Here is a 23,621-nt window from a genome sequence, read left to right on the forward strand (position 1 = left end):
GTTGCTCACCACTAGGATCGCTAATATCGCCTCATTACAGGCAATGCAAAATAGTACCGTTACAGTCTATTGTTTCTAGCACCCTCAAAACTCAAGCTTCTTGAGTGTATATAGTAGACTGTGGTATTATGCTGAGAAGGTAAAAAGATTACGCATGTTCCCTTCTTCTCTTTCTCAACTATCTCCTCTATCTTGTCATATCAGTCTTATCGGTTATATGTTCTTCATATGGGCTTACTGTTGATTCTGTATAAGATATTTTATTTTCTCCGACTACCAGGGGAAGAAATATAAAAAACAGCTATAAGATAAAAGACCATATTTTTATACACCCCTGCTGTCGTGACAGCTGCTTGGCTCTTGTAATTAATGTCATAGCATCCTTCTGTCCGTCCATATGAAGTACGACAAATTCAGAGTACTGGGAGCGTGGGTTAAATGCTGTAGGCAGTAAGTCCTATTATTATCGGGAGATGCAGTGTTCATTAGAAGATGAAAGGTCTATACTTGTAATTCTCACATTGCATATGCAGATAATGCAGTAGTTCAAGGAAGTGTCATAATTTTGTACCCGAAAGTTGTAGAATGGAGACCTCAACAGAGAAACACAAATTACAGCTCCAGTTCTATTCGTTGCAGTTCATATTGTCACTGTTTCGTGGTGTTTTCATCCACTAACTTCACTTGAAAGATTTTATGAAATATTTTACTTAATTTATTGTGGAACGAATTCGTCACATTATCATAATTTTCTTTTTCTTCTATCGTCACAGATTAAACTTTCTGATCCTCACCTAGTCTAGCTAGCATTATGAACCAACCTGAGACATATACATTCATATAGGCCTACGTAGTGTACATTGCGCAGGACTACCTCTTGAAATAACACTGGACAAACGCAAGACAAGGGATGCGAACCTTATCCTAATGGGAGAGACGACTGCATTTTTAATGAATTAATAATTATTTAACTTTTTAATAATCTTGAATCAATTCCTGAAATTTGCGTAGAATATTCGGGATGATTCATGACTAACATGCATAACTTCAGAAAACGATCCATCAGGCGAGGTAATAATAGCTCCTGTAAACTGGATCCAATATTCAGCGGTTGCAGATATAGGATATCTCAATTTTCTTGTATCTGAGAACCGCCATCTTATGCACCATTCATTCAACTCTTTGATTGGTAAACATGCAGTAGCCTATCCTCCTTAGTTCTACTTAAGACTTCGCTAAAAGCACACGTTTTTGTGAGTCTGTGAAGTTCCATTCATGATGCCGTATACTATAATGCCGAATAAGCGGATATAATTCTTGTGTATGAATTTTATTATGAAAATGCTGTTGCTGCTGCTGTGGAATGTCAGATGTGAAACATGTCGGTGCTATTTTTTATACAGGGCTTTCATTTCAAAACTTTCCAGTCTAAATAACTAATTATTTTAATTGAATTCAATTTAAACAAAAAAAAACAGGTCAATTTAGATATTGAGGGGGAAGTCTGAAACCACGCTTAATTGCATTTTAGATTTCACTTCCCACCCCCCAGCCTCCCCTACTTTGAAATTTCAAATGGCACCCTATTTTTATACTTAAATGTGAAAGAGTATTAAATTGTTTATACACCTCATTCGTTTTCGCATTTTGTTTTCTATCGTCGCCTGGCAACCTGGATTGTTGTTATTGTTGATTAGAACTGAAGAAAATAAAGCTACAAAAACTTATTGAGCATTTCATGTAATATTTGTGTTTGTGTATTAAATTATTTTAAAATGGTCTATACCTTTCAAGAGAGAACATAATTATAATTATATAGCCCTAATCCTTATTGATTAGCCTAAATTTAGGAAATTACACAAAATAAGTTGTGTGTTCATCCTACAATCAACTGATAACAAGGATATTATTAATATATTGTTAATATTAATTGTTACCATAACAGATATATTCTTTAGTAAATTCTTCTAGCAACAGTGCATATTTCTGTACAGATTACTGTGCACATTACTGTGGAATCCCGGCCACCAAGGCACTCAACTGAGTGCGCTCCTTGTATAATGGCAATTGACTTAACAAAATGTCAACATACATGCTCAACTTGGAGTCAGGCCACAAAGGGAAAGACACTGGAGGAGGGAGTTCGATCCGGTGCTGTGGATTGGACTTCGGCGTAGCTCAATGGTGAGAGCGCTTGGTACGTAGAACCAAGGACCCGGGTTCGATCCCCGGCGCCGGAGCGAATTTTTCTCCTCTAATATTAATTGTTACTACAATATATATATACTGTAGGACCAAAGAGAAAAATCTTTAGTAAATAGTGTAATAAAATCAAAATCTTACATTTGATCATATATATTTGATCATATTCTGTGATACAGAAATTTGATAGTCAAATATAGGCGTAATACGCTATACGCATCGAAGTAAATTATTAAAGATATGTGCATCTTACTACCGTTCGTAGATTCCGTCTGTGTGAATATGATAACGGATGAAAATTTCCGAAGACATGTCCGAAATTTTTATGTTAATATTGATATGGATATAAATATTTCATGGTAATACTCGGCTTCATCTCACTGGTCATTAATTTTGTCGTTATTAACACGCCAGCTCCTTAAGCAGTTAATAGAGTCGGGACACCTTTTTGGTAAAAAAAAAACAAACTTTACTTTTATATACCCATATGAAAGTTTTAGTTTACCAACAAATGCCACTGTTGTTGTTATTATTATTATTATTATTATTACTATTTTTATAATAACAATAATAATAATAATAATTATTATTATTATCCCTGGCCGTGGCCCCCTCCGAGGTTGGGGCTCTAGATAGCAGTTTGCCGCTGTTAATATCATCGTGTCCACGAAAATAACAAAGCGTTCCGGTTCGTGAAAAGAAACATTTCGAGCTGTGGCCAATTCATATTATAGCAACATAAAGATGACGTATGTCTCCGTAGAATTCAATGTATCGTTAGCAGTTGCTCTGTATAAAGTGAGGATGCAGCAGTATTGACACAAAAGAGACGACACACTACGCATTCTTGATTATGACGTCACTCCTATGTTGGATAAAAGGAATGACAGTCGTAATTGTCAGCTTGCTATGTAGGAGGTCGTTGTAATTACAGTGTACTACCTTTTGTGAGTGAATAGCAGAAAGAAATTTGTGGAAGTAAGCCTGTTACTTTTCATTATAGATTATGAATTCTGGTTTTTATAGGCAATTCAGAAAACCTGTTTAGGTTTAATTTTGGCATATGCAAGCTTATAATTTCCTTCAAGTATTCCCCGCGTTAGGTATATTTTCCATTCGCTTATTGTACAGAATTCAGGAGAGCTTGGTTTTGAATCCGCTTGGGCTGATTACTTATCTGGTTTTTTTCGAGGTTCTCCCAATCTTTATAACGATTTTTAGGTAATCACATGCGAATCCTCGGATTGATCTCGCCAAAATACCAGCTCCTTATCATTAATTCTATCCACTGTAAATACCGCGTAGTGGAGGCAACGTCGTTAAATAGCCGATACACCGGGCTGGGTATTTATGGAGATAGCGAAAATCACGATATATTAGATATACAATAGATTTTTACTAATCTTTACGAATTATGTGTTTCTGATTAATAATATGCGGATAAAACAATCCAGACAAATCGCGAAATAGAGTTCTAATAACGAAATAAGAACACATTCGCGAATTATTACTATTGCGTCATTTTGTAGCGAATTTCATATTCTGAGTTTTTTTTCGGATTTTTTCACTTGAATTTGTTATATATGTAGGCTACATTACATAGTATTCAAGGTGTTCTGATTACATTAGTATACTCAAAAGACGGAGAATTCAACGTTTCATTAATAAATAATTTGAAAGTGTTAATTTGAGGGCTGCAAGTTTTTTTTTCGTTTTTAATGAATGTGTGTTAAATACAGCTCAATCCAACAAATATTATCTAGTGACCATACCGCACCTTTACCAGAATCCAACGAACCTTTAATGTTAATTATTTGGAAAGTAATATTCATACTGAGTTAATACTCCAATTCCAAAATAATTGTACTTTCCAAAATTTCCATTAATCTCCGCCAACAGTACAAATCAATCTCCAACAATCTCCGCCGACACCAATATTAAAAAACACAAATGATAAAATTAATCTCCATAAATACCCGTCCCTGCCGATACATTTAATATAACACAGGACATGTTTTACTGCAAAAAACGTTAACATCAATGTCGTAATCTTGGGTTCAAAATTAAATTATTAAGTATCTGTTTATTAGTTTCAGAAGAAATTGTAATCCAGTGGCGATGAATTTTGTCCTGTTCTATAGGCCTGCAGGGAAAAAGACCTTTGGGGAGACTGAGACATAAATGGGAGGATAATATTAAAATGGATTTGAGGGAAGTGGAATATGATGGTAGGGAATGGATTAATCTTGCTCAGGATAGGGACTGATGACGGACTTATGTGAGGGTGGCAATGAATCTTCGGATTCTCTAAAAGTCATTTGTAAAAAAGTAAGTAATTTGTACGTGTTACTGGCTCACGTTTTAGCTGCACTTTCAATATTTGTGTGAAATGGAGATGGACATGGTTTAATTTTGAATGAACATTAGACGAGGACTATAATTTTAACCCTCTTGAGACACTAAGCCACCATTAGCCGTTCCTGCTTGGGATTTTGAATAATAAGAAATTTGTGACACCTTGGCCTCTCCCCTGACAAATTCCGCTCGAAAACATCAAAGGGTTGCACTAGTGTAATATCAGTGTCAACAATTCAGTCGTTTGGAACAAGATCATGGTAGCCGTCAATCGGTCTTAAGCTTAAACTTAGGTTGTCATCAGTCATAAATAAATTTAATAATAACAATTGATATAATATGTTAGGAGAAAATCGACAAACTATTACGGAAAATACGGGAATTTTACTTGAAGCAAGTAAAGGGATAGGTTTGGAAGTAAATCCCGAAAAGACAAAGTATATGGTTATGTCTCGTGACGAGAACATAGTACGAAATGAAAATATAAAAATTAGAAATTAGTACTTTAAATTAAACTGCTTTACAGGGAGCTACTACCTGAAAGCCAGATTTGTTAGAAATTTATCCTTTGAAAAGGTGGAAAAGTTAAAATATCTTGGAGCAATAGTAACAAATACAAATGACTCTCGGGAGGAAATTAAATGCAGAATAAATATGGCAAATGTCTGTTACTATTCGGTTGAGAAGCTTTTGTCATCCAGTCTGCTCTCAAAAAACCTGAAGGTCAGAATTTATATTACCGGTTGTTCTATATGGTTGTGAAACTTGGATTCTCACTTTGAGAGAGGAACAGAGATTAAAGGTGTTCAAGAATAAGGTGCTTAGAAAAATATTTGGGACTGAGAGAGATTAAATTGAAGGAGAATGGAGAAAGTTCCACGCATTGTATTCTCCACCTAACATAATTAGGAACATTAAATCGAGACGTTTGAAATGGGCAGAGCATGCAGCACGTATGGGCGAATCCAGAAATGCGTATGTTATTTGGGAGGCCGGAGGGATAAAGATCTTTGGGAAGGCCGAGACTTAAATGGGAGGATGATATAAAAATGGATTTGAGGAAGGTGGGATATGATAATAGAGACTGGATTAATAGGACAGGGACCGATGGCGGGCTTATGTGAGGGCGGCAATGAACCTGCGGGTTCCTTAAAAGCCATTTGTAAGTAATTTATATAATATGTTTTCCTGGCTTTAAGTTATCAGTTCACACAGTTCCTGAACATAAAGCTTGTTTACTATTGTTGTAAAAACATTTTCAGAAACATGCTGAAGTATGTGAATTATCATTATCTTGCTCCAAGAGGTTGAATTAGGTCAACGGTGGAGTAGGCCTCATGATTTGAAATATGTAGGGTTGTTTTAAGTTTAAATTAAATGGATAACTTATTGAAATTACTTTTAATGTGAGATTTTTTTAAGAAACGAAACTTCAGAAATGACTAACAATTTTATAAGAATTACTTAAAAAATGTTAAGTAAAGTAAAGTCACCCTAATAGTCTAATGCTTCTGGAAGCCTACAGGGTGGTGGGAGGTTAATGCTTAAACCTGTACAGGCAGTCAACATTGATCAATCCTATCTGCCCGTCGCCTTTGCTCCCAAAGATATATTCCGGTGCTTTTTAAGTGTTTGTAAATGTACTATATTGAGATATCATTTAATTGATCATTTCCTAATCAAGTACTCGTTAAGTTAAATACGTAGGAGATGATTACATTTATGCCCGTTGTTACTGCAATTATTAACCGACTTAAACCTGCTCGAAAAAGAATATTATGTTAGTTTCAGAATATGAAATCAACAAGTTTGCTTCGTACAGATAGACTTTGTGGATTTAAAGTTATGTTTCGAATATTTCCTGTATGTGGTGGAGAACTTAAAAGGGAGTAAACAATGCACCGTATGCAAGTTTCTTCATGCAAGCGCATAGGCTTACTATAAACGTGGGAAAGGAACTCGACTTCGTACGCGTAACTGCACCTTCTGCTGTTCGCAAAGTATCGCATTTTTATTATTAAAGTAACGTTCTTAAGATTCTTTGTAGTGATTCTTGTACAGTTTTGACATAAGTTGCAGTTACGGAATCGATAATACTTTTAATACTTTAACAAGAATAAAGATGACGCATACTTTCTCACTAAACATTTAAGCATTTTCGTAACAATTCAGTTTCTTTGGGGTGTTACGAATGATATTATAGTTTATAGTTTATTATTTTGAACTGTTATTCCAAATCTAAACATACATAAATGAAATAATTTATATGCACTGAAATAAGGGGATAAACTTTCGTTTTCTGGATTGCACACAAGAGACATTTCCAGTAATCCCAAAAATAAGAAATTTATTCATTGTACGGCCTAATTAGGCAAACAGTGCATTTCTACTACAGCTAAATGGAAGTGGTTTTCGAAAAACGCTCGGACACGTCAAACAGTATACAGGGTGATTCAAAAGTCGCGCGACATAGGACTTCCGTTATTAGTGTAAGTACAAAAAATTAGCTTCAAAAAATGTTTTAGATATTGGTACGTGTAGTTCATCTGCAAAATTTAAAGAAAATCATAAGAGCCATTTTCGAGAAAATTGCAACAAACATGTTCGCGTTTCAAGTTAAGTACCAGTTTGGTTAGGGAAAACGCATCCAAAACTGAGGTGTTACATCTCTGGAGCGTACGAAACTTAAAAGCATTTATTTGAAACTATTTTTAGTACTTACGCTAATAACGCCGATGTCCTATGTCGCGCGACTTTTGAATCACCCTGTAGATGTAGTACAACAACAACAACAACTACTACTACTACTACTACTACTACTACTACTACTACTACTACTACTACTACTACTGCCGCTGCTGCTGCTACTGCTGCTGCTTAATAGTAATAATACGATGAAGACGGAAATATTGATGACGATTTTTGATCGATCCGCACGGATTCTCTTTGCCGTGGTGAGCCAGGAGATTTCCACAATGAATACTGCCGCTTTGGCTGCGGGTCGTAAAGAAAACACCATGTCTCGTCACCTGTGATCACTCTGTGCAAGAGACTTGGATCCTGATCCACCCTGTCAATGAGGTCTCCACTAACCAGTTGCTGCTCTTCCCGCTGTTCATCTGTTAGGTTTCTTGGAACAACGTGCTCACACACACGTTGCATTTTCACATTATTGTGGGGAATGAACTGCACAGAACCATGCAAAATGCCTAACAAGGTAGCCACATCATATATTGACTGTCTGCGGTCTCGTCTGATTTCTTGTGCAACTCGAGCTATCATTTTTTCCGTTCTTGCCGGTCTGGGTCTTCCTGAACGTGGATCATCATCTGTTGAAAGATGGCCACTTGTGAAGCGCTTGTGCCACTCATACATTGGGGTCTTAGACATTGCTTCTTCTCCATATGCTTGGCGCATGAGTGCCAAAGTCTCAGTAAATGTTTTACCGAGTTTAACACAAAATTTAATGTTATCTCTCTGCTCTTTCAAGCTCATTTTACCACATATACCTACACGTCTTCACTAAAAGAAGCTGAGAGCTCCATTGTATTTCGATTGGTTTCCGGCTACGTTAGTCTTGCCCATTCTCATGCGCAGCCGCATTGAGTCTATACGCCTGGAGAGTAGGTCACATACCACACTGACAAGTCGGAGAAGTTGCGTATAGAGCATGGCGTTGCCACCCGAAGTTCCGGTACTTTCTGACTCACTCGGCACACTACGACAAAAGAGATTCCGTGCAGACCGATCAAAGGGGAAAGTAATGCTTGAAGTGTTCTTCGATATTCAGGGTCTCGTACATTTCGAGTTTATTCCTGAGGGCCGAACTGTCAGTCTTCGTGATTCAGTTCGCTGAAGAAAACCCAGCTTGTGGTAAGGGCAGAATTGAGTTCATCATGACAATATCACTACCCAAAAAAATAATACAAAACAATATTCTCATAAACAAAATACTATCATACTCAGCCAAAAAAATTAATGCACTTCTATATTCAACATTAAAACCCACATCGGTCACTCTTGGTGAGCGAATTCCTCGCACAACACAAAATACCTGTCCATCCACAGCCGCCATATCCTCCAGATCTTGCTCCGGCAGATTTCTACTAATTTCCAAAGCTCAAATCCCTATTCAAGGAACGGCGGTTTGCGGCAGCCGAAGAGGTGCAAATTCATGCAACAAGAGCTCTGTGGGAAGTGACCAAAGATGGGCTGCAGGAATGTTTAGAGAAGTGGTATGGACGTTGGTAGAAGTGTGTCACTGCCCAGGGGTCGTACTTTGAAGGCGGTGTTGTGTAAATGGTTATATGCCATCTGCACAAACGTATCTACACATGTTCGCACTGAGTCTATACGCCTGGAGAGTAGGTCACATACTACACGAACAAGGCAGAGAAGTTGCCTATAGAGCACAGCGTTGCCACCCGAAGTTCCGGTACTTTCTGACTCTACTAATATAAGTAATAATTAACGCTAACTTTGGAATGGCGCCTCAAGAAATCTGCCACATTGATTCGCTAATTTCAAAACTTGTGTAGATGCCTTTCGCATAACGCAAATTTTATGATGTGGCGCCTCAAGAATTCTGTTGCACTGATTCGCTAATTTTAAAATTCACTCAGGCATCAGTTTGCTAGAGGAAGGAATTTTCGTGCGTTCATGAATCTTCAGTCCAGTTACATATTATAGATTCTATTCAAATTTCAACTAAAGAATGTGAATGATCATTACTGTGATGAATGATATCTGCACTAAGAAAAGGAATACTCTTCCAGTAAAGAGTTCCTAGACCTTTGTTCCTAAAAAGTGTTGAGCCACCAGTGTCAGCGTTTAATTTCTTGCCTTATCTGCAATTGTGGCTGCGATCTGGAAGGAAGTCTGCAGAGGCGACTGCATGACTTTGGAAAAGAAGTGCAATACGAGTCTATACAGAATCTAGTCAGACCTAGGACATTTCAACAGTACCCCCTAAAATTTGTTTCCAACTACAGCACTGAATTCAGCATTACTTTCCCTATGTTGTATCGAAGAAATGTGTCAATGTAATTAAATAGATCTACATTTTCACAGTGATATATAATAAATCAAAATAAATATATATTATTATTATTATCATTATTAATAATATTATTATTATTATTATTATTATTATTATTATTATTATTATTATTATTATTATTATTATTATTATATGGCCAAGGCATTTCATACGTTTAATATCATACGAGTACCTATTATTTTTTATTCGTCAAAGATTCGGTAGTAATATGTGTAAATAATTAATCATTATCGCTGTCAATATTCTTAACAAACTTGAGGACATTATTTGACCTACATAAATTGAGTCATGACTTGTATTGCGGACTAGAGAAATCCGTTATGAGCCGTGAGTCAGTCATCAAGCGGCCCAAGGTTCTGTTCCAAGCACATTATGTGTCTACACAGTAAGATCTGTAGCACAAAAGCAGTTTTTGTGGAACATGTTTTCTCAGAATAGGGTCTACTCCTTTTTCATGTATCAATTTTTTCCTACTATTTCTGCATTGTTTGTCACCGAAGGCGAATAGCATTGTAGTTCGAAATCTATTGTATGCTAAGAAAACACGTTTTAAAAATGCAAAGGAAACAAATGAAGTTTGTGTGGCACTTGTGTAATATGTGTCCATCTGTCTGTCTTTGTGATTGTGTGTGAATGTGTGCTTTTTTGTTCTTATTGTTTCTTTTAATATCCTATATGAAATATTTCATTGCGTGACCAGCGTTTATTTCTTCTCTGCAGTTGATAGTATGTATTCGGCTTTGTCTTGTGGCGTTGAGAATTGCCTATGAAAGACTACGATTCCTCGGTGAATTGCAAAGGTCGTCTTGAAGGGGACTTGTATTGTTGAATTAGTGCTCCAGATCTCCTACTCCGCGAGACTACGAGTTACGGACAAGTGATCCGTCCAGCATAACGGTACAGCAACATTCCTGCGTTTCTTCCTCCGTAACCCGCCTATCCCCTCCACCGACAGAACTGCCATTCAAATCGCCAATGGTTGAGCGTACTTCATGTTGCGCTCGTATGTCGGCACTAGATCGACGAGAGAATAAGAATTTTTTTACATATAAACGTTTCCCGATATTAACTTTCTTTCGTAATTTATTTTAGTTTTTTTTTTTTTTCATAGGTTCCGTCGTGAAACTTGTTTTACAGACTGTACGTCTTCTGTGCCGTGATAATTGGAGCAATGATGACCGTGTTCTCTGGGTCACTTGTACAGTAGAAGCGGGTTATCCAGACATTGCACGCATTTTAACGTGTTCAGTCTGTAGACAGTAGAGAAAAGCTCATACTATCTCCTTGCATTGACTAAGAATTATTGTGAATAACACAAACCTGTTCTGAAGACCTCAGGACTTCGGTTTTTTGTCGACGGTACAAATCGTTTATCCTTTTTATGGTGTGTGTAAAGTGTAAAGAAAGTAAAAATGACATGTTGCAGTTTCTGATAATCGTAATTTAAATTATAAACAATCGGAAAGAAATAAGTTTCAGAGCTGAAAAGATGTTTATTACTTACATATTCTTAAATAACCGAGTTATTGCTATAGGTTTATCAATCGTATATATTCTTATTTATATTTAATACTGAATGATGTAGTATTATCAATGCTATTAGGTTGGTGCATGATTCCGTAGCGATTTTTCGTAAGTTTATTAAACACATCAGATATTACAGTGGCGGCTCTTGAACTCGTGGATTGGGAGAGCTGCAGTAGATTTCGGTACATACAAATTTCACTTCTTGATACCATTACTAATAAGCATAGGACAAAAATAAATGCACTACATTTCGAAAAACCAAAACTTCCTGACTTAGTTGGGAGATGTCTGTGGCATCATTTGCTAATCGCTAAAAAAAAAAACTAATACCATCGATTTCAGTCTGAATTTCAGATCGGCAGACACTCAACTAGCAATCTACCAGTTCATTCTCAATTGTCTTAGAATAACCTTAAACAGTGACATGTTCCAAATGATTTTTGAGAGGCTCGTTTAGATTACTCACGAATTGTAGCAACCCACGAAACACATCAGGGTTCTTCGAATCGTTTTTTCATCATGTCCCCTAAGGGGAAGTTCATATTGGCCACAAAATTTGATACAATCAATTTTTTTTAATAATTTCACGATTTTTTATCATTTCTTGATTATGTTTGAGAATGTTTGTTCTGTTCGTTTCATTTAATTGCACAGGAGTATGAGTTGCGTAACATAGCCAATGAAACAACATTTTTCAGGTGAGACTGCGAAGATTCGTGCATTTTGCTTTTTAGGGGCAAATGTCCTAAATCTGTCACATCACTCCTAGTCCATGCAGTATCACCACCGAAGAGGAGGCAAGGAAAACAAAATACAGATTTTTTTTTGTTCACATCCACGTAACCACAAATGCTTAGCGTAAATTTCATTGTTATACTTCCTTACATATATGCACTATTTCGGCTGGATGAAGCTTAAGTAAGATTTAAGTCGGGTAATGGACGACCCTTTAATTTCACTTCATTACATCAATATTCTCCGAAAGGGAAAAATAAAATTAATATTCTATAATTCACACACACTCATGCTTGCACATTTGCACTGGTTAAGTTACGGTATTAAGACGTCACACCAAAGCAACACTCAGATATACTGATGGTCAACAATTTTCTAAAACTGGAAAAGAAGTCTCTTTCGTATTTTACGTGCTATATCAAAGGATTCTACTCGTGCAATCATTTTGAGTTAAGGCAAATATTAGGTTCTACTGGAGGCTGGATATATACGTAATAATAAGGCAAAAGAGAATATTAATTTCGTTATATTAACTCGATAAGATTCTACAACAATAAGTATGTGAAAAGAAAATAAAAATTTTGTCATTAAGTTTCAAGGGAATAGAGAATCCATTTGACGCAGCATTACAATAGCGGTGTTGGAGGAGAGGAAAGATCCCTTGTTGCCTGGCTCTGCAACCACTGCAGCGAAATATGGGTTTTAAACAGAGGCAGTTTTCCTCTGCTCCCCTTCACCTCTCTACCCCCTGACCAAGCAAGACACACTTTCTATGAGCTGACCATCCTGCAGATCCCAGGACGACTTTGAATGCAGTGTCAATTCCAATACAGTCGACGCGCAAAAAGATTACGCATAAGATAATAGTACATATTCCCGGCCAGATGAAATATAAAGCAATTTACCAATAAAATCTGTAACAATTCTTCTAAAAATTAAAATAAATATTATTTTTATTTTCCTGTCAAAGCAGGGAGTGCTGCAGCTCCGCAGCTCTTATGGACGAGCCGCCCCTGGATGCAAATAAGACAGAAGTTAATCATCAACAATAGGCTATATTCTCCTTCTCTATTTACAACAGTCTGCCAACACTGGAGTAGTATTTCGATTCCACGCCTGTAGAAATCGCGTGGTTTTGAGTTAAAGAAGTCTTCAAGCCATGTTCGGAGCGTTTTCATCCGGAAAGGAAGTTTCTTGAAGGTTATTCGATAGAGAGCGGAAAGGATTAAAATCTGAGGGCGCAAGACAGGTGAATAAGGTGGGTTCGGAATGACTTCCCAACCCAACTCCTGGAAAGTGTTTTGCGTCAGGTTAGCTGAGTGCTGGCGGGTGTTATCGTGGAGTAGCATCACTTCACGCAGTCTTGTTAATCTTTTTCTTGGATTTCGTGTGCAAGACGTCTCAGTTGGTGGCATTAAATGTCGCACGATGGTCGAATGATCACAGTTAATCAAATTTGTCAATTCTCGGGTACATTAATATGGATCATTGTGGAGTAATGTGTTTAAACGGTCTTCATCAAACCCCGAAGATCTTCCTGAACGTTAAGTGTCACTAATGTCAAAACGACCCTCCTTAAAAGGAGAAAACCATTTTCTTGCGTGCTCTCTCCGATAATATTGTCCCCATACACGGCGCAAATGTTTCTGGCCGCCTCCGCTGCTTTCGCCCCTCTGTTGAACTCAAAAAGAAGAATATGTCGGAAATGTTTCACTTTCTCCACTTGACACTCCATTTTCTAGCATCCACAGCTCCACTCACTATCTGCAAAAAATGAAAACTGCAATATGTAAACTCAAGCACAACAATTGAACTTCAAATAAAAAAATGACAATCGATAAATAAACCCATAGCAACCGGGGTACCAACACGCGAAACAAAAACGCTACGAACTTGTGCACAAACCCAATATACTGTACGTTCTAATTAAGTTGAAGACTTCATTATGAGAAGTCCCCGCATGCCCGTACGAAAACAAATTGTTGGCTCGTACAGAACTGAAAACGTGTAAATTTGCCTGTTCTGCATTCTGTAGTACCTGTATTACGTGTGCATTTCTTATATTCTCCAGTGTTACGATTGTCACAGAATTATGAAAATTTAAAACGAATACAATAAAATATTGAGAGATAAAAAACGCTCAGTTCAGGAAAATAAATACGGTAAAGATATTTCAAGCTAAATTTACATTATGATAACAAGAACATTTTCGTAATATTTTGAAACTCAATAAGTACACATTGAAGGGTTTTTATGACACTTGACAAACTACTTTTGCACTGGTTAAAAAATGAAATGATCAAAATTAAAGGATTGAAATTTAAAAAAATACACAATTTTTCCAGTATTTAAAATCATTCGCAAGTTTATCTTTACTTATTATTCTTCTTCTCACACAAAACTAATACCATTCAGTGTCTGATTTGTCCACCTCTAGCTGTAGCTCTAATTACAGCTTCCATTCTTTCGGGCATGCTTCTTATTGCTCTCGCGACGTCTTCTTGTTCAATACCGTCCCATTGCTACAAGAGTGCTGTTTGCAGGTCTGCTAAGTTCTCTGGAGCTGGAACTCGATTTCGTATACGTCTGCCTAATCTATCTCATTTGTGTTCTATCGGATTTAAGTCAAGGTTCCACGCTTGCCACTCTAACTTGGCAATCCCCACTTCCTCAAGGTAACGCAGTTACCCTTAGCGCTATGTACGTATGAGGATTGTTGTGGATAAGTTGAAATTTGTTTCCACAATTCTGACCTTCCATGGAGATGCCAGTTCATACCAGTATAGAGCCTCTGTAGAATGTCATCCTGTCGAAGAAATCACATGCTGCATAATGCTCTCCAGCTCTCCTCCAGATTGTCTTCTTGCTATCTGGTGATCTTCGGGAGCACCTGAACTCATCAGAGAACAGTACTTTGCTCCACTCCTCCATTGTCTTTTTCGCATGTTCATGAACAAATTGAAGACGGGCTGCTCGATGTTCCACTGAGGTTGTATGACGATTTATTCAAATCTGCAGCACTATAACTCGGTCATCATGGGCTGTAGTTTTCCACTTTTGGCCAGATCCAGGCTTCCTAGGTAGTAACTTTGCACTTATAACTGAACCTTTTTACTGTATCTCTGGCAAATGATTATGGTGCATCTACGGCAGCAAAATCATAGCGCAAACTGCAACCATCGACAATGAAGGCAATAGCTTTTGAAACTTTCCTCAGCGGCATTCATGCAAACGAATTTAATGTTTAAATGACAAAATGAACATTTACCAACAACATTTCTCACAACAAAATCAGAAGAGAAGCAATTCAACAAAGAAAAACATGAAAAAGATTATGATCACGAGATTCATGTGTTCTGAGGAGAAATGGCAGTAAATGGATTTTGACCCATAATTTTTAAAGGAAGTGCAAGATAAGAAAGGAATGTCACATCCAGTTATTAGTTAGATGATTAAAAAACCACTTCATCACTCATCATAACTGTATACAAATACAGTGGATAGTGTATTTACATAAAAAGATGTTTTAATTTTAAAGTGGGCGGTCGTTTTATTTATTTATTCATCGTTCGTTCATTCATTCACTTATGTACTTATTTCCTTATTTATTTATTTATTCATTCATTCATTCATTCATTCATTTATGTATGTATTTCCTTATTTATTTATTCATTCATTTATGTATTTATTTACTTATTTATTTATTCATTCATTTATGTATTTTATTTATTTATTTGTTTGTTTGTTTTTGTTTGTTTGTTCGTTCGTTCGTTCATTCATTTATTTAAACTCAGTTAGATATCTAATGTCAGTCAAGCTTTTCGTATATGTGCAGATGGCTTTTGCTTAATATTTGACATATCTCATTAATAAATTTATCATGCTTTCCTTATCCATACTTTTTAATTTGCGAAATATTGACGCTAATAAAAGTTTTTATATCGGAAATCAATTTTCATATGAAACTCCTGATTTTAAAACTAATTGCTCGGTCATTTGCTTTGCACTTCCATGCCATATCATAGCCATGTGTTTTGTCCTATATAAATAAAATCACAGAACGAAAAAGTAGTTCCGGCACACATTAACACAGTCTTTCAATTCGTAAGGTTTCACCCCAAATTGTCTTGACTGTTTTATTTAAAAGTTATTTCAATAACATTTATTCATTGTTTAAAAATAATTTACATTATAATTTAGATCCTATACACAATTTCTCTTTTCTTTCGTGCACTTAAAACCTGAAAATTTAATGTCTGCTATACTGGGTGTTCATTTCAAAGTGTGTCATGACGTCACTGTTGTGAGTCAGCTTTTTGAAGCGAGTTTCAGCTTTTATGTCAGAGAAGTTGCCTATTAATCAAGGCGTTCAATCTGAACTTGAGAACGTGTACGGTATAACTTGAACGTCGTAGCAACAGATAGCGGTCTGTACGGTCTGTGTGCTACCATAACCTCTTTCGAATTGTGTTTTGCGCGGGCAAGTCGTCGCAGGGTATTTGTTATCATCGGTTGCGTACGGCAACATTCCACAACACAAATCAAATGCTCCGTGTCCATGTTGACCGTCGAAGTTAATGTCAACAAATACGTAAGTAATCGTCTTAACCCTCTCCCATATCTCGACAGTAAGAAAAAAAACTCACCTCAGTACATGTTTCGAAACAGTTCACATTCCTGCCACTACCCGGCGTTACCGTACGTGTCGGTAAGTACTCTTCAGAATGAACGCCGTACTTACTAGGCAACTTCTCTGGCATGTAGGTAATACGATCTGCGGAAGTGTAGGAAGATTGAATTCTCTAGGCTCATCGACTAGCCACATGACGGCATACAGCGAGCGATGACACATTTTGAACTGAACATTCAGTAGCTGTTGGATTCGTCAACAGTACGGAATTGAAGTAGATGGTATGTTATGACCGCACAAAAACTAAATGAATACGGCAAGGAAAAGTGACCCAACAAATCATACGCATCTCTGTGTGCCGCTTACTGCATTATTATTATTATTATTATTATTATTATTATTATTATTATTATTACTTACTTACTTACTTACTTACTTACTGGCTTTTAAGGAACCCGCAGGTTCATTGCCGCCCTCACATAAGCCCGCCATTGGTCCCTGAGCAAGATTAATCCAGTCTCTATCATTATACTCCACCTCCCTCAAATCCATTTTAATATTTTCTTCCCAGCTACGTCTCGGCCTCACCAAAGGTCTTCTTTCCTCTGGCCTCCCAACTAACACTCTATATCCATTTCTGGATTCGCCCATAAATGCTACATGCCCTGCCCATCTCAAACGTCTGGATTTAATGTTCCTAATTATGTCAGGTGAAGAATACAATGCGTGCAGTTCTGTGTTGTGTAACTTTCTCCATTCTCCTGTAACTTCATCCCTCTTAGCCCCAAATATTTTCCTAAGCACCTTATTCTCAAACAACCTTAACCTATGTTCCTCTCTCAAAGTGAGAGTCCAAGTTTCACAACCTTTGCTGTGGTCATGCCAGAGAATCAGTCCCATTCCGAGGCTTATTTGAAGATTTCGTAACAGGCTGTTTTTTTACGGTGATAGGTTGTTAGCCCTTCGCCCAACCCCCAAGCTGGAGGACCACCCCTCATTGGCTGTCCGCGACTGCTTATTCAGTATATTCACAGCTATCCTCCATATCTGGAGGCCGTCTCCTCGATTTATTATTATTATTATTATTATTATTATTATTATTATTATTATTATTATTATTATTATTATTATTGTTATTATTATTATTGTTATTATTATTATTATTATTATTATTATTATTATTATTATTATTATTGGTATGAAATTAAACAATACTGTTGTGGAAAGTCCTGAATGTATCGTATTTTCATGTACTATGAATAAGTGTTTCAAAGAATATGAGTTTTTTTAATTAAGCTTCAAATCGTGCACAGAATCCATAAGCCTGTTGTTATGACATACTGATATTTTCAACATCTTATTTCAATTTGTTTTTCTTCAGATTGCTACCAGCAGAAGGACTGCTTAAGGTGCGACATCGAGAAGGAATCACATGATGACTCAAGAACTCCACGTTGCATAAAATGTGCTCGTCTTATTGTGATGGGTTCCAGGCAATGTGTGGATATATGTCCCACAGGCTACAAAGAAGACTGGTCTAACTTTGTATCATATATGGGTCGAATTTGTTATGGTACGTATTCTGTACAGGTATACTTATTTTTCTCCGAAAAAGATAATCTAATTATTGAAGTAAAATCTGGTAGTATTGGTACCTAATTCGCTGATATTTGAACTAAGACTATATTCGTAAAATATCAGATTTTTCTTTGCAGCATTTGTATTATTTTGTTTTTCTTCGTGTAAATTATTTCACTTGTTAACAGAATTTGTGATTTTAACCCTTTTCAAGGAATTATGGTGACAATTTAATATTAACCTTTTTAGCAGAGTGGGTAGAGTAAATTTTGTAGTTGTAAAATTTCAGAGAGTATAAAGCTATGTCATTCCTGATATAATTTCCTAATGAAACACCTTGAGCTCTGCTATAATTATGAAGTGAAATAAATAAATATATATCCCTGTTAAAGTTAAAAGGAAATCAAAGTAATGTTGCCTGAATTTATTAAATTTAGATAATGTACCTTTCTCGATTACACTCCTTTAACACTTACACATATATAACTGATGAATTATTAAGTTATTTAAATTAAATAAATAACAACTTTACTGTGTTAATATTTAAATTGTGGTAGAATTCTAGAATTCAGAGGATGACGGAAATTATATCGGAACTAGTCAATCAAGTAAAATAAGACCACAATTTAAATATTAACATAGTGGAGTTGTTATTTATTTAATTTAAATAACTTAATAATCAGTGGCGCAGCTAGAATTTGGTTCTGGGGGATTGAAAATGCTTTTCAAAAACTGACTATAAAACAAAGACCTACAGTAAAAAAAAACTTTAAAAGTTCTATGTATAAACCACCAAGTATAAATTGCACAATTACTTAATACTGACAGAAATTGTAGACAGAAGATTGGATTTACTTCCATTACTATGATGTATTTTTTATTTTATTTTATTGGGTTATTTTACGACGCTGTATCAACATCTAGGTTATTTAGCGTCTGAATGAAATCAAGGTGATAATGCCGGTGAAATGAGTCCGGGGTCCAGCACCGAAAGTTACCCAGCATTTGCTCGTATTGGGTTGAGGGAAAACCCCGGAAAAAACCTCAACCAGGTAACTTGCCCCAACCGGGATTCGAACCCAGGCCACCTGGTTTCGCGGCCAGACGCTCTGACCGTTACTCCACAGGTGTGGACACTATGATGTACCCAAGTACAAATGACATTTCCGTGCAGAAATTCTGCATTACCATATGGTGAGTAATGGATAGAACGAAGAATAGTTCTCTCTGGCACCGGGACTCGAACCGAGTTTTCAGCTCTACGTGCTGACACTTTATCCACTAAGCCACACCAGATTCAATCAAATTCCGATGCCAGATTGAATTTCTGCACGGAAATATCATATGTACCGGTACTTCAGTACATCATAGTAATGTGATAAGTGTAGTGATTCGAGACGGCACCTTGTTTCGTAGAACCCCGGCCACTTAGTCACTCGTAATGAGTGCATCTCTGTACATAGTATTGGACATTGTGCCATTGTACATATTCTGTGACACAGTACATGAGGGTAGGCCACCAAAGGGGAACAGAGAGGTAGAACTTAAACTGAGAAGGATACAATCCAGCTTCGGAATTTGAATCCGGTGTGGCTTAGTGGATAAAGCGTCAGCACATAGAGCTGAAACGCGGGTTCAAGTCCCAGTGCCAGAGAGAATTTTCCTCATTTATATCCTTTCTTCACCTTTTACTTTCGTTGTTACGACACAGATAATCTGTATGCTACTCAAGTATTTGTTAATTTACGAAATCTTATATGGCACACTTGCTGTTATGTAGAATGACAGGATACTCCTCATTCTTTTTCTACCTAAACACTGAATGTTTATGTTTATTTCAGAGACTGGAATTCTTGGACTCTCTGGTCGTACATTAGCTATTGTTATTGGTACAATAAGTGGTGCTGCTATTTGTATGAGTGTCCTGCTCGGAGCTTTCCTTTACTTAAGACACAGAAGACACCGAGTATCAAAGAGTGGAAGTTTCTCTTCAACCTCTGCTCACCATGAGCCACAAGATCATGGTATTGTATACTTCATAATCCAAACTATTGAAGATACAGTAGTTATTGAAGATAATATTTTGTACATTATGGTGACTTTTAAATTGCATGTTTTTTTGTAGTTTCATAATAAATTACTCATACTTACCTAACATAAAGTCTATTGTATGAGATCAAACGGAGATAAATAAGAAATATAGCATTTGCCTGATTCTCAGATACTTACATTCAACACAACATGATCATATAACAACACATCATGATTTCGTCGCTGTTAATAAGCCACAGTATAGTAACATGTTCTGTTGAACATTAGTACAATGTACCGTATATACTGTATGTTGTATATGGTATTCATGAGATTCCTAAGACAAGGACAAAATACAAAAATTTGGACGTATCCATACCTCGATTATTGAAAGAAGGTTTTTATAACTTGCATAATCACTTTGCATTAGGAAATAATCTAAATTTTAAAACAAATGAACTAAACTCTTACGATAATTTTAAAGTTATTAACTCGGAAACGCCACTTTTAGGAGAGATTAAGGCATTAAATGTATTAAAATGATGTGAGGCGAACTTCACGGAAATACTAAAATTAACAAATGAAAGGAAGATGTACTATAGGCTTACATTTCTATAAATTGAACTAGAGAAACTCGTGAACTTTTTCATGTATACATCATATTATTTTGTAGACATGTGATTAACATAATATTTCAAGATTTTTTCTATATGACCATTGTTCTTATATTTGCTTATAGATACGCCAGAAAGAAGAGAATTCATTAAACATTTAGCAGTATTTCGGTGTGAAGCTCCAGTTTTTTTAGCAATGTTGAATGATACTCGACGTCAAGTTCGAGAATTATACCACACAAGTGGGCGCAGTGATTCCGCAGTTCAAGCTTACAGGTATGTATTCTAATACATCATTTTCTTTAATGAATATTAAAGTGTGTCTGTAACTACCAAGAAAACTGAATTACTGTTCATTCGAAAGAACCCTAATTCTCAGACTTCTTTAGGTTATAATTCTGACATTATATAAATAATATAGGCTTGTAATACATTTCTTTACAATATGCTAATGTATTAATATAATTTTTATTAGCAAATAGCAATTGTAATAAATTGAGAACTGCTTGCGATGATTTTCTGTTGGTCAATGTTAGGCTGACCATATGTACCATTTTGAACGGGACAGTATCGGTACCCTTTTTTTTTTTTTTTTGTATTCCCCGGCCGTCTTGTTAATTTATTAAAAATCTAAATTTTATTCTGTTTAAAAAAATACTATCATTACATTTTTATCATGGTCGACCAGGAGGGGTTTTAGTTTTGTCTGTATGCTAACTGGTGGAATTAAAACTACACGATTGCAGCAATGCAGATTACCACAGATAACCTTCCACTGCGTCATGACAGAGAAGAAAAAAGCCTAATATTATTAGAGAAACTCAAGAGATTACCCAGTAATAGCTACTGGAACTCTTATAATCACAGGACCCCAAGAAATTTAAACACCCAAAATGGGTTCATGCAAAAAGTGGCATCCATAGGTAAAACTTATAGAATAAATACAAACAAAAGAGTGGGAAAACTAGAACAACTCATCTACTCTCTTTGCATTCCAAAAATGATGAGCAGTTTGAATTGATAGAAAAAAAATTAAAAAATAAATAAACAAACAAATTTGTCAGTACTATAAACAATTAGCTCTGGAAACAATCAACACAACATTTTCTCAAGATGAGTGGACCCATATCTATACTGATTGATCATTGCTGAATAAGGAATCTAATGCAGGAGCAAGAATCTACTGTAAATTATTTTCATACTACATCAGTCTAGGACCAAACACCACACACTTTGAGGGAGAGTTGGAAGCCATAAGCACCTCATTAAAAGTAAGCGTCCACTAATTCGCATCATACGCAGTGGATGGATCGCACGAAATGGATATTTTGAGTGGAGCGTGTTTATTATCAGCAACGAACACATCATACGAATTGTATTTAATGTATCTGACAGATGTACTTGTGTTTTAAGGCAATTATTGGCTCACAGAATTGTAATAATGAGTTATGCAGATCTCAGTGTTGCCACTTCAAAGCTATGCTAAAATGCTAAATGAGGAGCAACTAATCAAAATGTAAATTGTCGCATAAGACAAAATTTTCAGGAGTGAAAAAAATGCGTATTTCCAAACTATTTGTAGTAGAAATATGAATAAACTCTTGTTTAAATCCATGATTGAAGGTGAAACAGCACACAATAAAAAGAAATTCAAAATTGTAGAAATTATAACACTTGGAATATGTATTATATGTCTTCCTCATGTTAAATTTTACCGTACCTGGTTAACATGTTTCAGCCTGTTATGGGCCATCTTCAAAACTGGTTGGTGCTGGTCTTGGCGCCTTTTGTTTGTGTTTCCTGTGGGGGTGTGTTTGTGTAGTGTAATTGGAGTCAAAGAGTGTGTGTGTTCTGAAATTGAGTTTTGTGTTGAGAATTTCATTTGGATGTGTTTTTGTGTGTCTATATATTTCGTATTGTTCTAGTGTGTTTAGTTTCTGGCTTTTTGGTTGAATATGTAGAATTTCCATGTCTGTGTTTATGTCTCTGTAGGTGTGGTTAGCATTTGTGATGTGTTCTGCATATATGGAAGTGTTTTGTAGTTTTGTTATGGCTGTGATATGTTCTTTGTAACGTGTTTGAAATGATTTGCCTGTCTGTACTATGTAGAAGTTGTTGCAGATGTTGCATTTGAGTTTGTATATGCCTGTGTGGTTGTATTTGTTTGTTTGTGTGTTGAGATGTTTTTGTAGAGTTTTATTTGTTCTGTATGCGATGTTGTAACACGTGCAACTTCTGAAGATGGCCCATAACAGGCTGAAACATGTTAACCAGGTACGGTAAAATTTAACACGAGAAAGACATATAATACATATTCCATGTGATATAGTGTTAAAAGTTGTGTAATCAAGATGTATATTATTATTATTATTATTATTATTATTATTATTATTATTATTATTATTATTATTATTGTTGTTATTGTTATTATTATTATTATTGTTGTTGTTGTTTTTGTTTTTGTTGTTGTTATTGTTATTGTTATAGGAAAAAATTATTGATCTGTTTTAACCAACTTGGTCTTGACAGATAATTTATTAAAGAAGTAAATATGAAATTTTATAAACGTTATTCCTTCTTTCGTACAAACTGACACTCAGGAAGACAGACATGATGAAATTTTGTCGTTATTTCGTTGCATGTGGGAAACTCAAACTTACGTAATTGACTGTATTATGTATGTGCAGACCGAGGAACAAAATTCAGGTGGCTCAAATTTTGTTTCTGAGTCTATACATTACTATGCATACTGTATACTACCAGTACTAAATTTATCAAATGTACATGCATGTCATTTTGCTGTTACGGACACCAACTTATGTAGAATATTTGCTGTATTTCCTGTTTGAATTTATATTATTCATTAAATGAAAGTAGTACCAGTATATCT

The 23,621-nt window shown here is 35.9% G+C and overlaps 1 protein-coding gene across 1 annotated transcript in view; it reads left to right on the forward strand.

The window, feature by feature from the left end:
• The window catches only part of T48 (FU domain-containing protein T48), a 66,713-nt gene that overhangs the window by 30,501 nt on the left and 12,591 nt on the right, over positions 1-23,621 (forward strand). The window contains exons 2-4 of the mRNA XM_069829048.1: positions 17,890-18,081; positions 19,928-20,110; positions 20,857-21,007. Coding sequence (XP_069685149.1) covers positions 17,890-18,081; positions 19,928-20,110; positions 20,857-21,007 — 526 coding nt within the window. The remainder of the gene's footprint in view (positions 1-17,889; positions 18,082-19,927; positions 20,111-20,856; positions 21,008-23,621) is intronic.

The sequence above is a fragment of the Periplaneta americana genome, chromosome 6 (genome assembly GCF_040183065.1).
Source record: "Periplaneta americana isolate PAMFEO1 chromosome 6, P.americana_PAMFEO1_priV1, whole genome shotgun sequence".
Lineage (NCBI taxonomy): Eukaryota > Metazoa > Arthropoda > Insecta > Blattodea > Blattidae > Periplaneta > Periplaneta americana.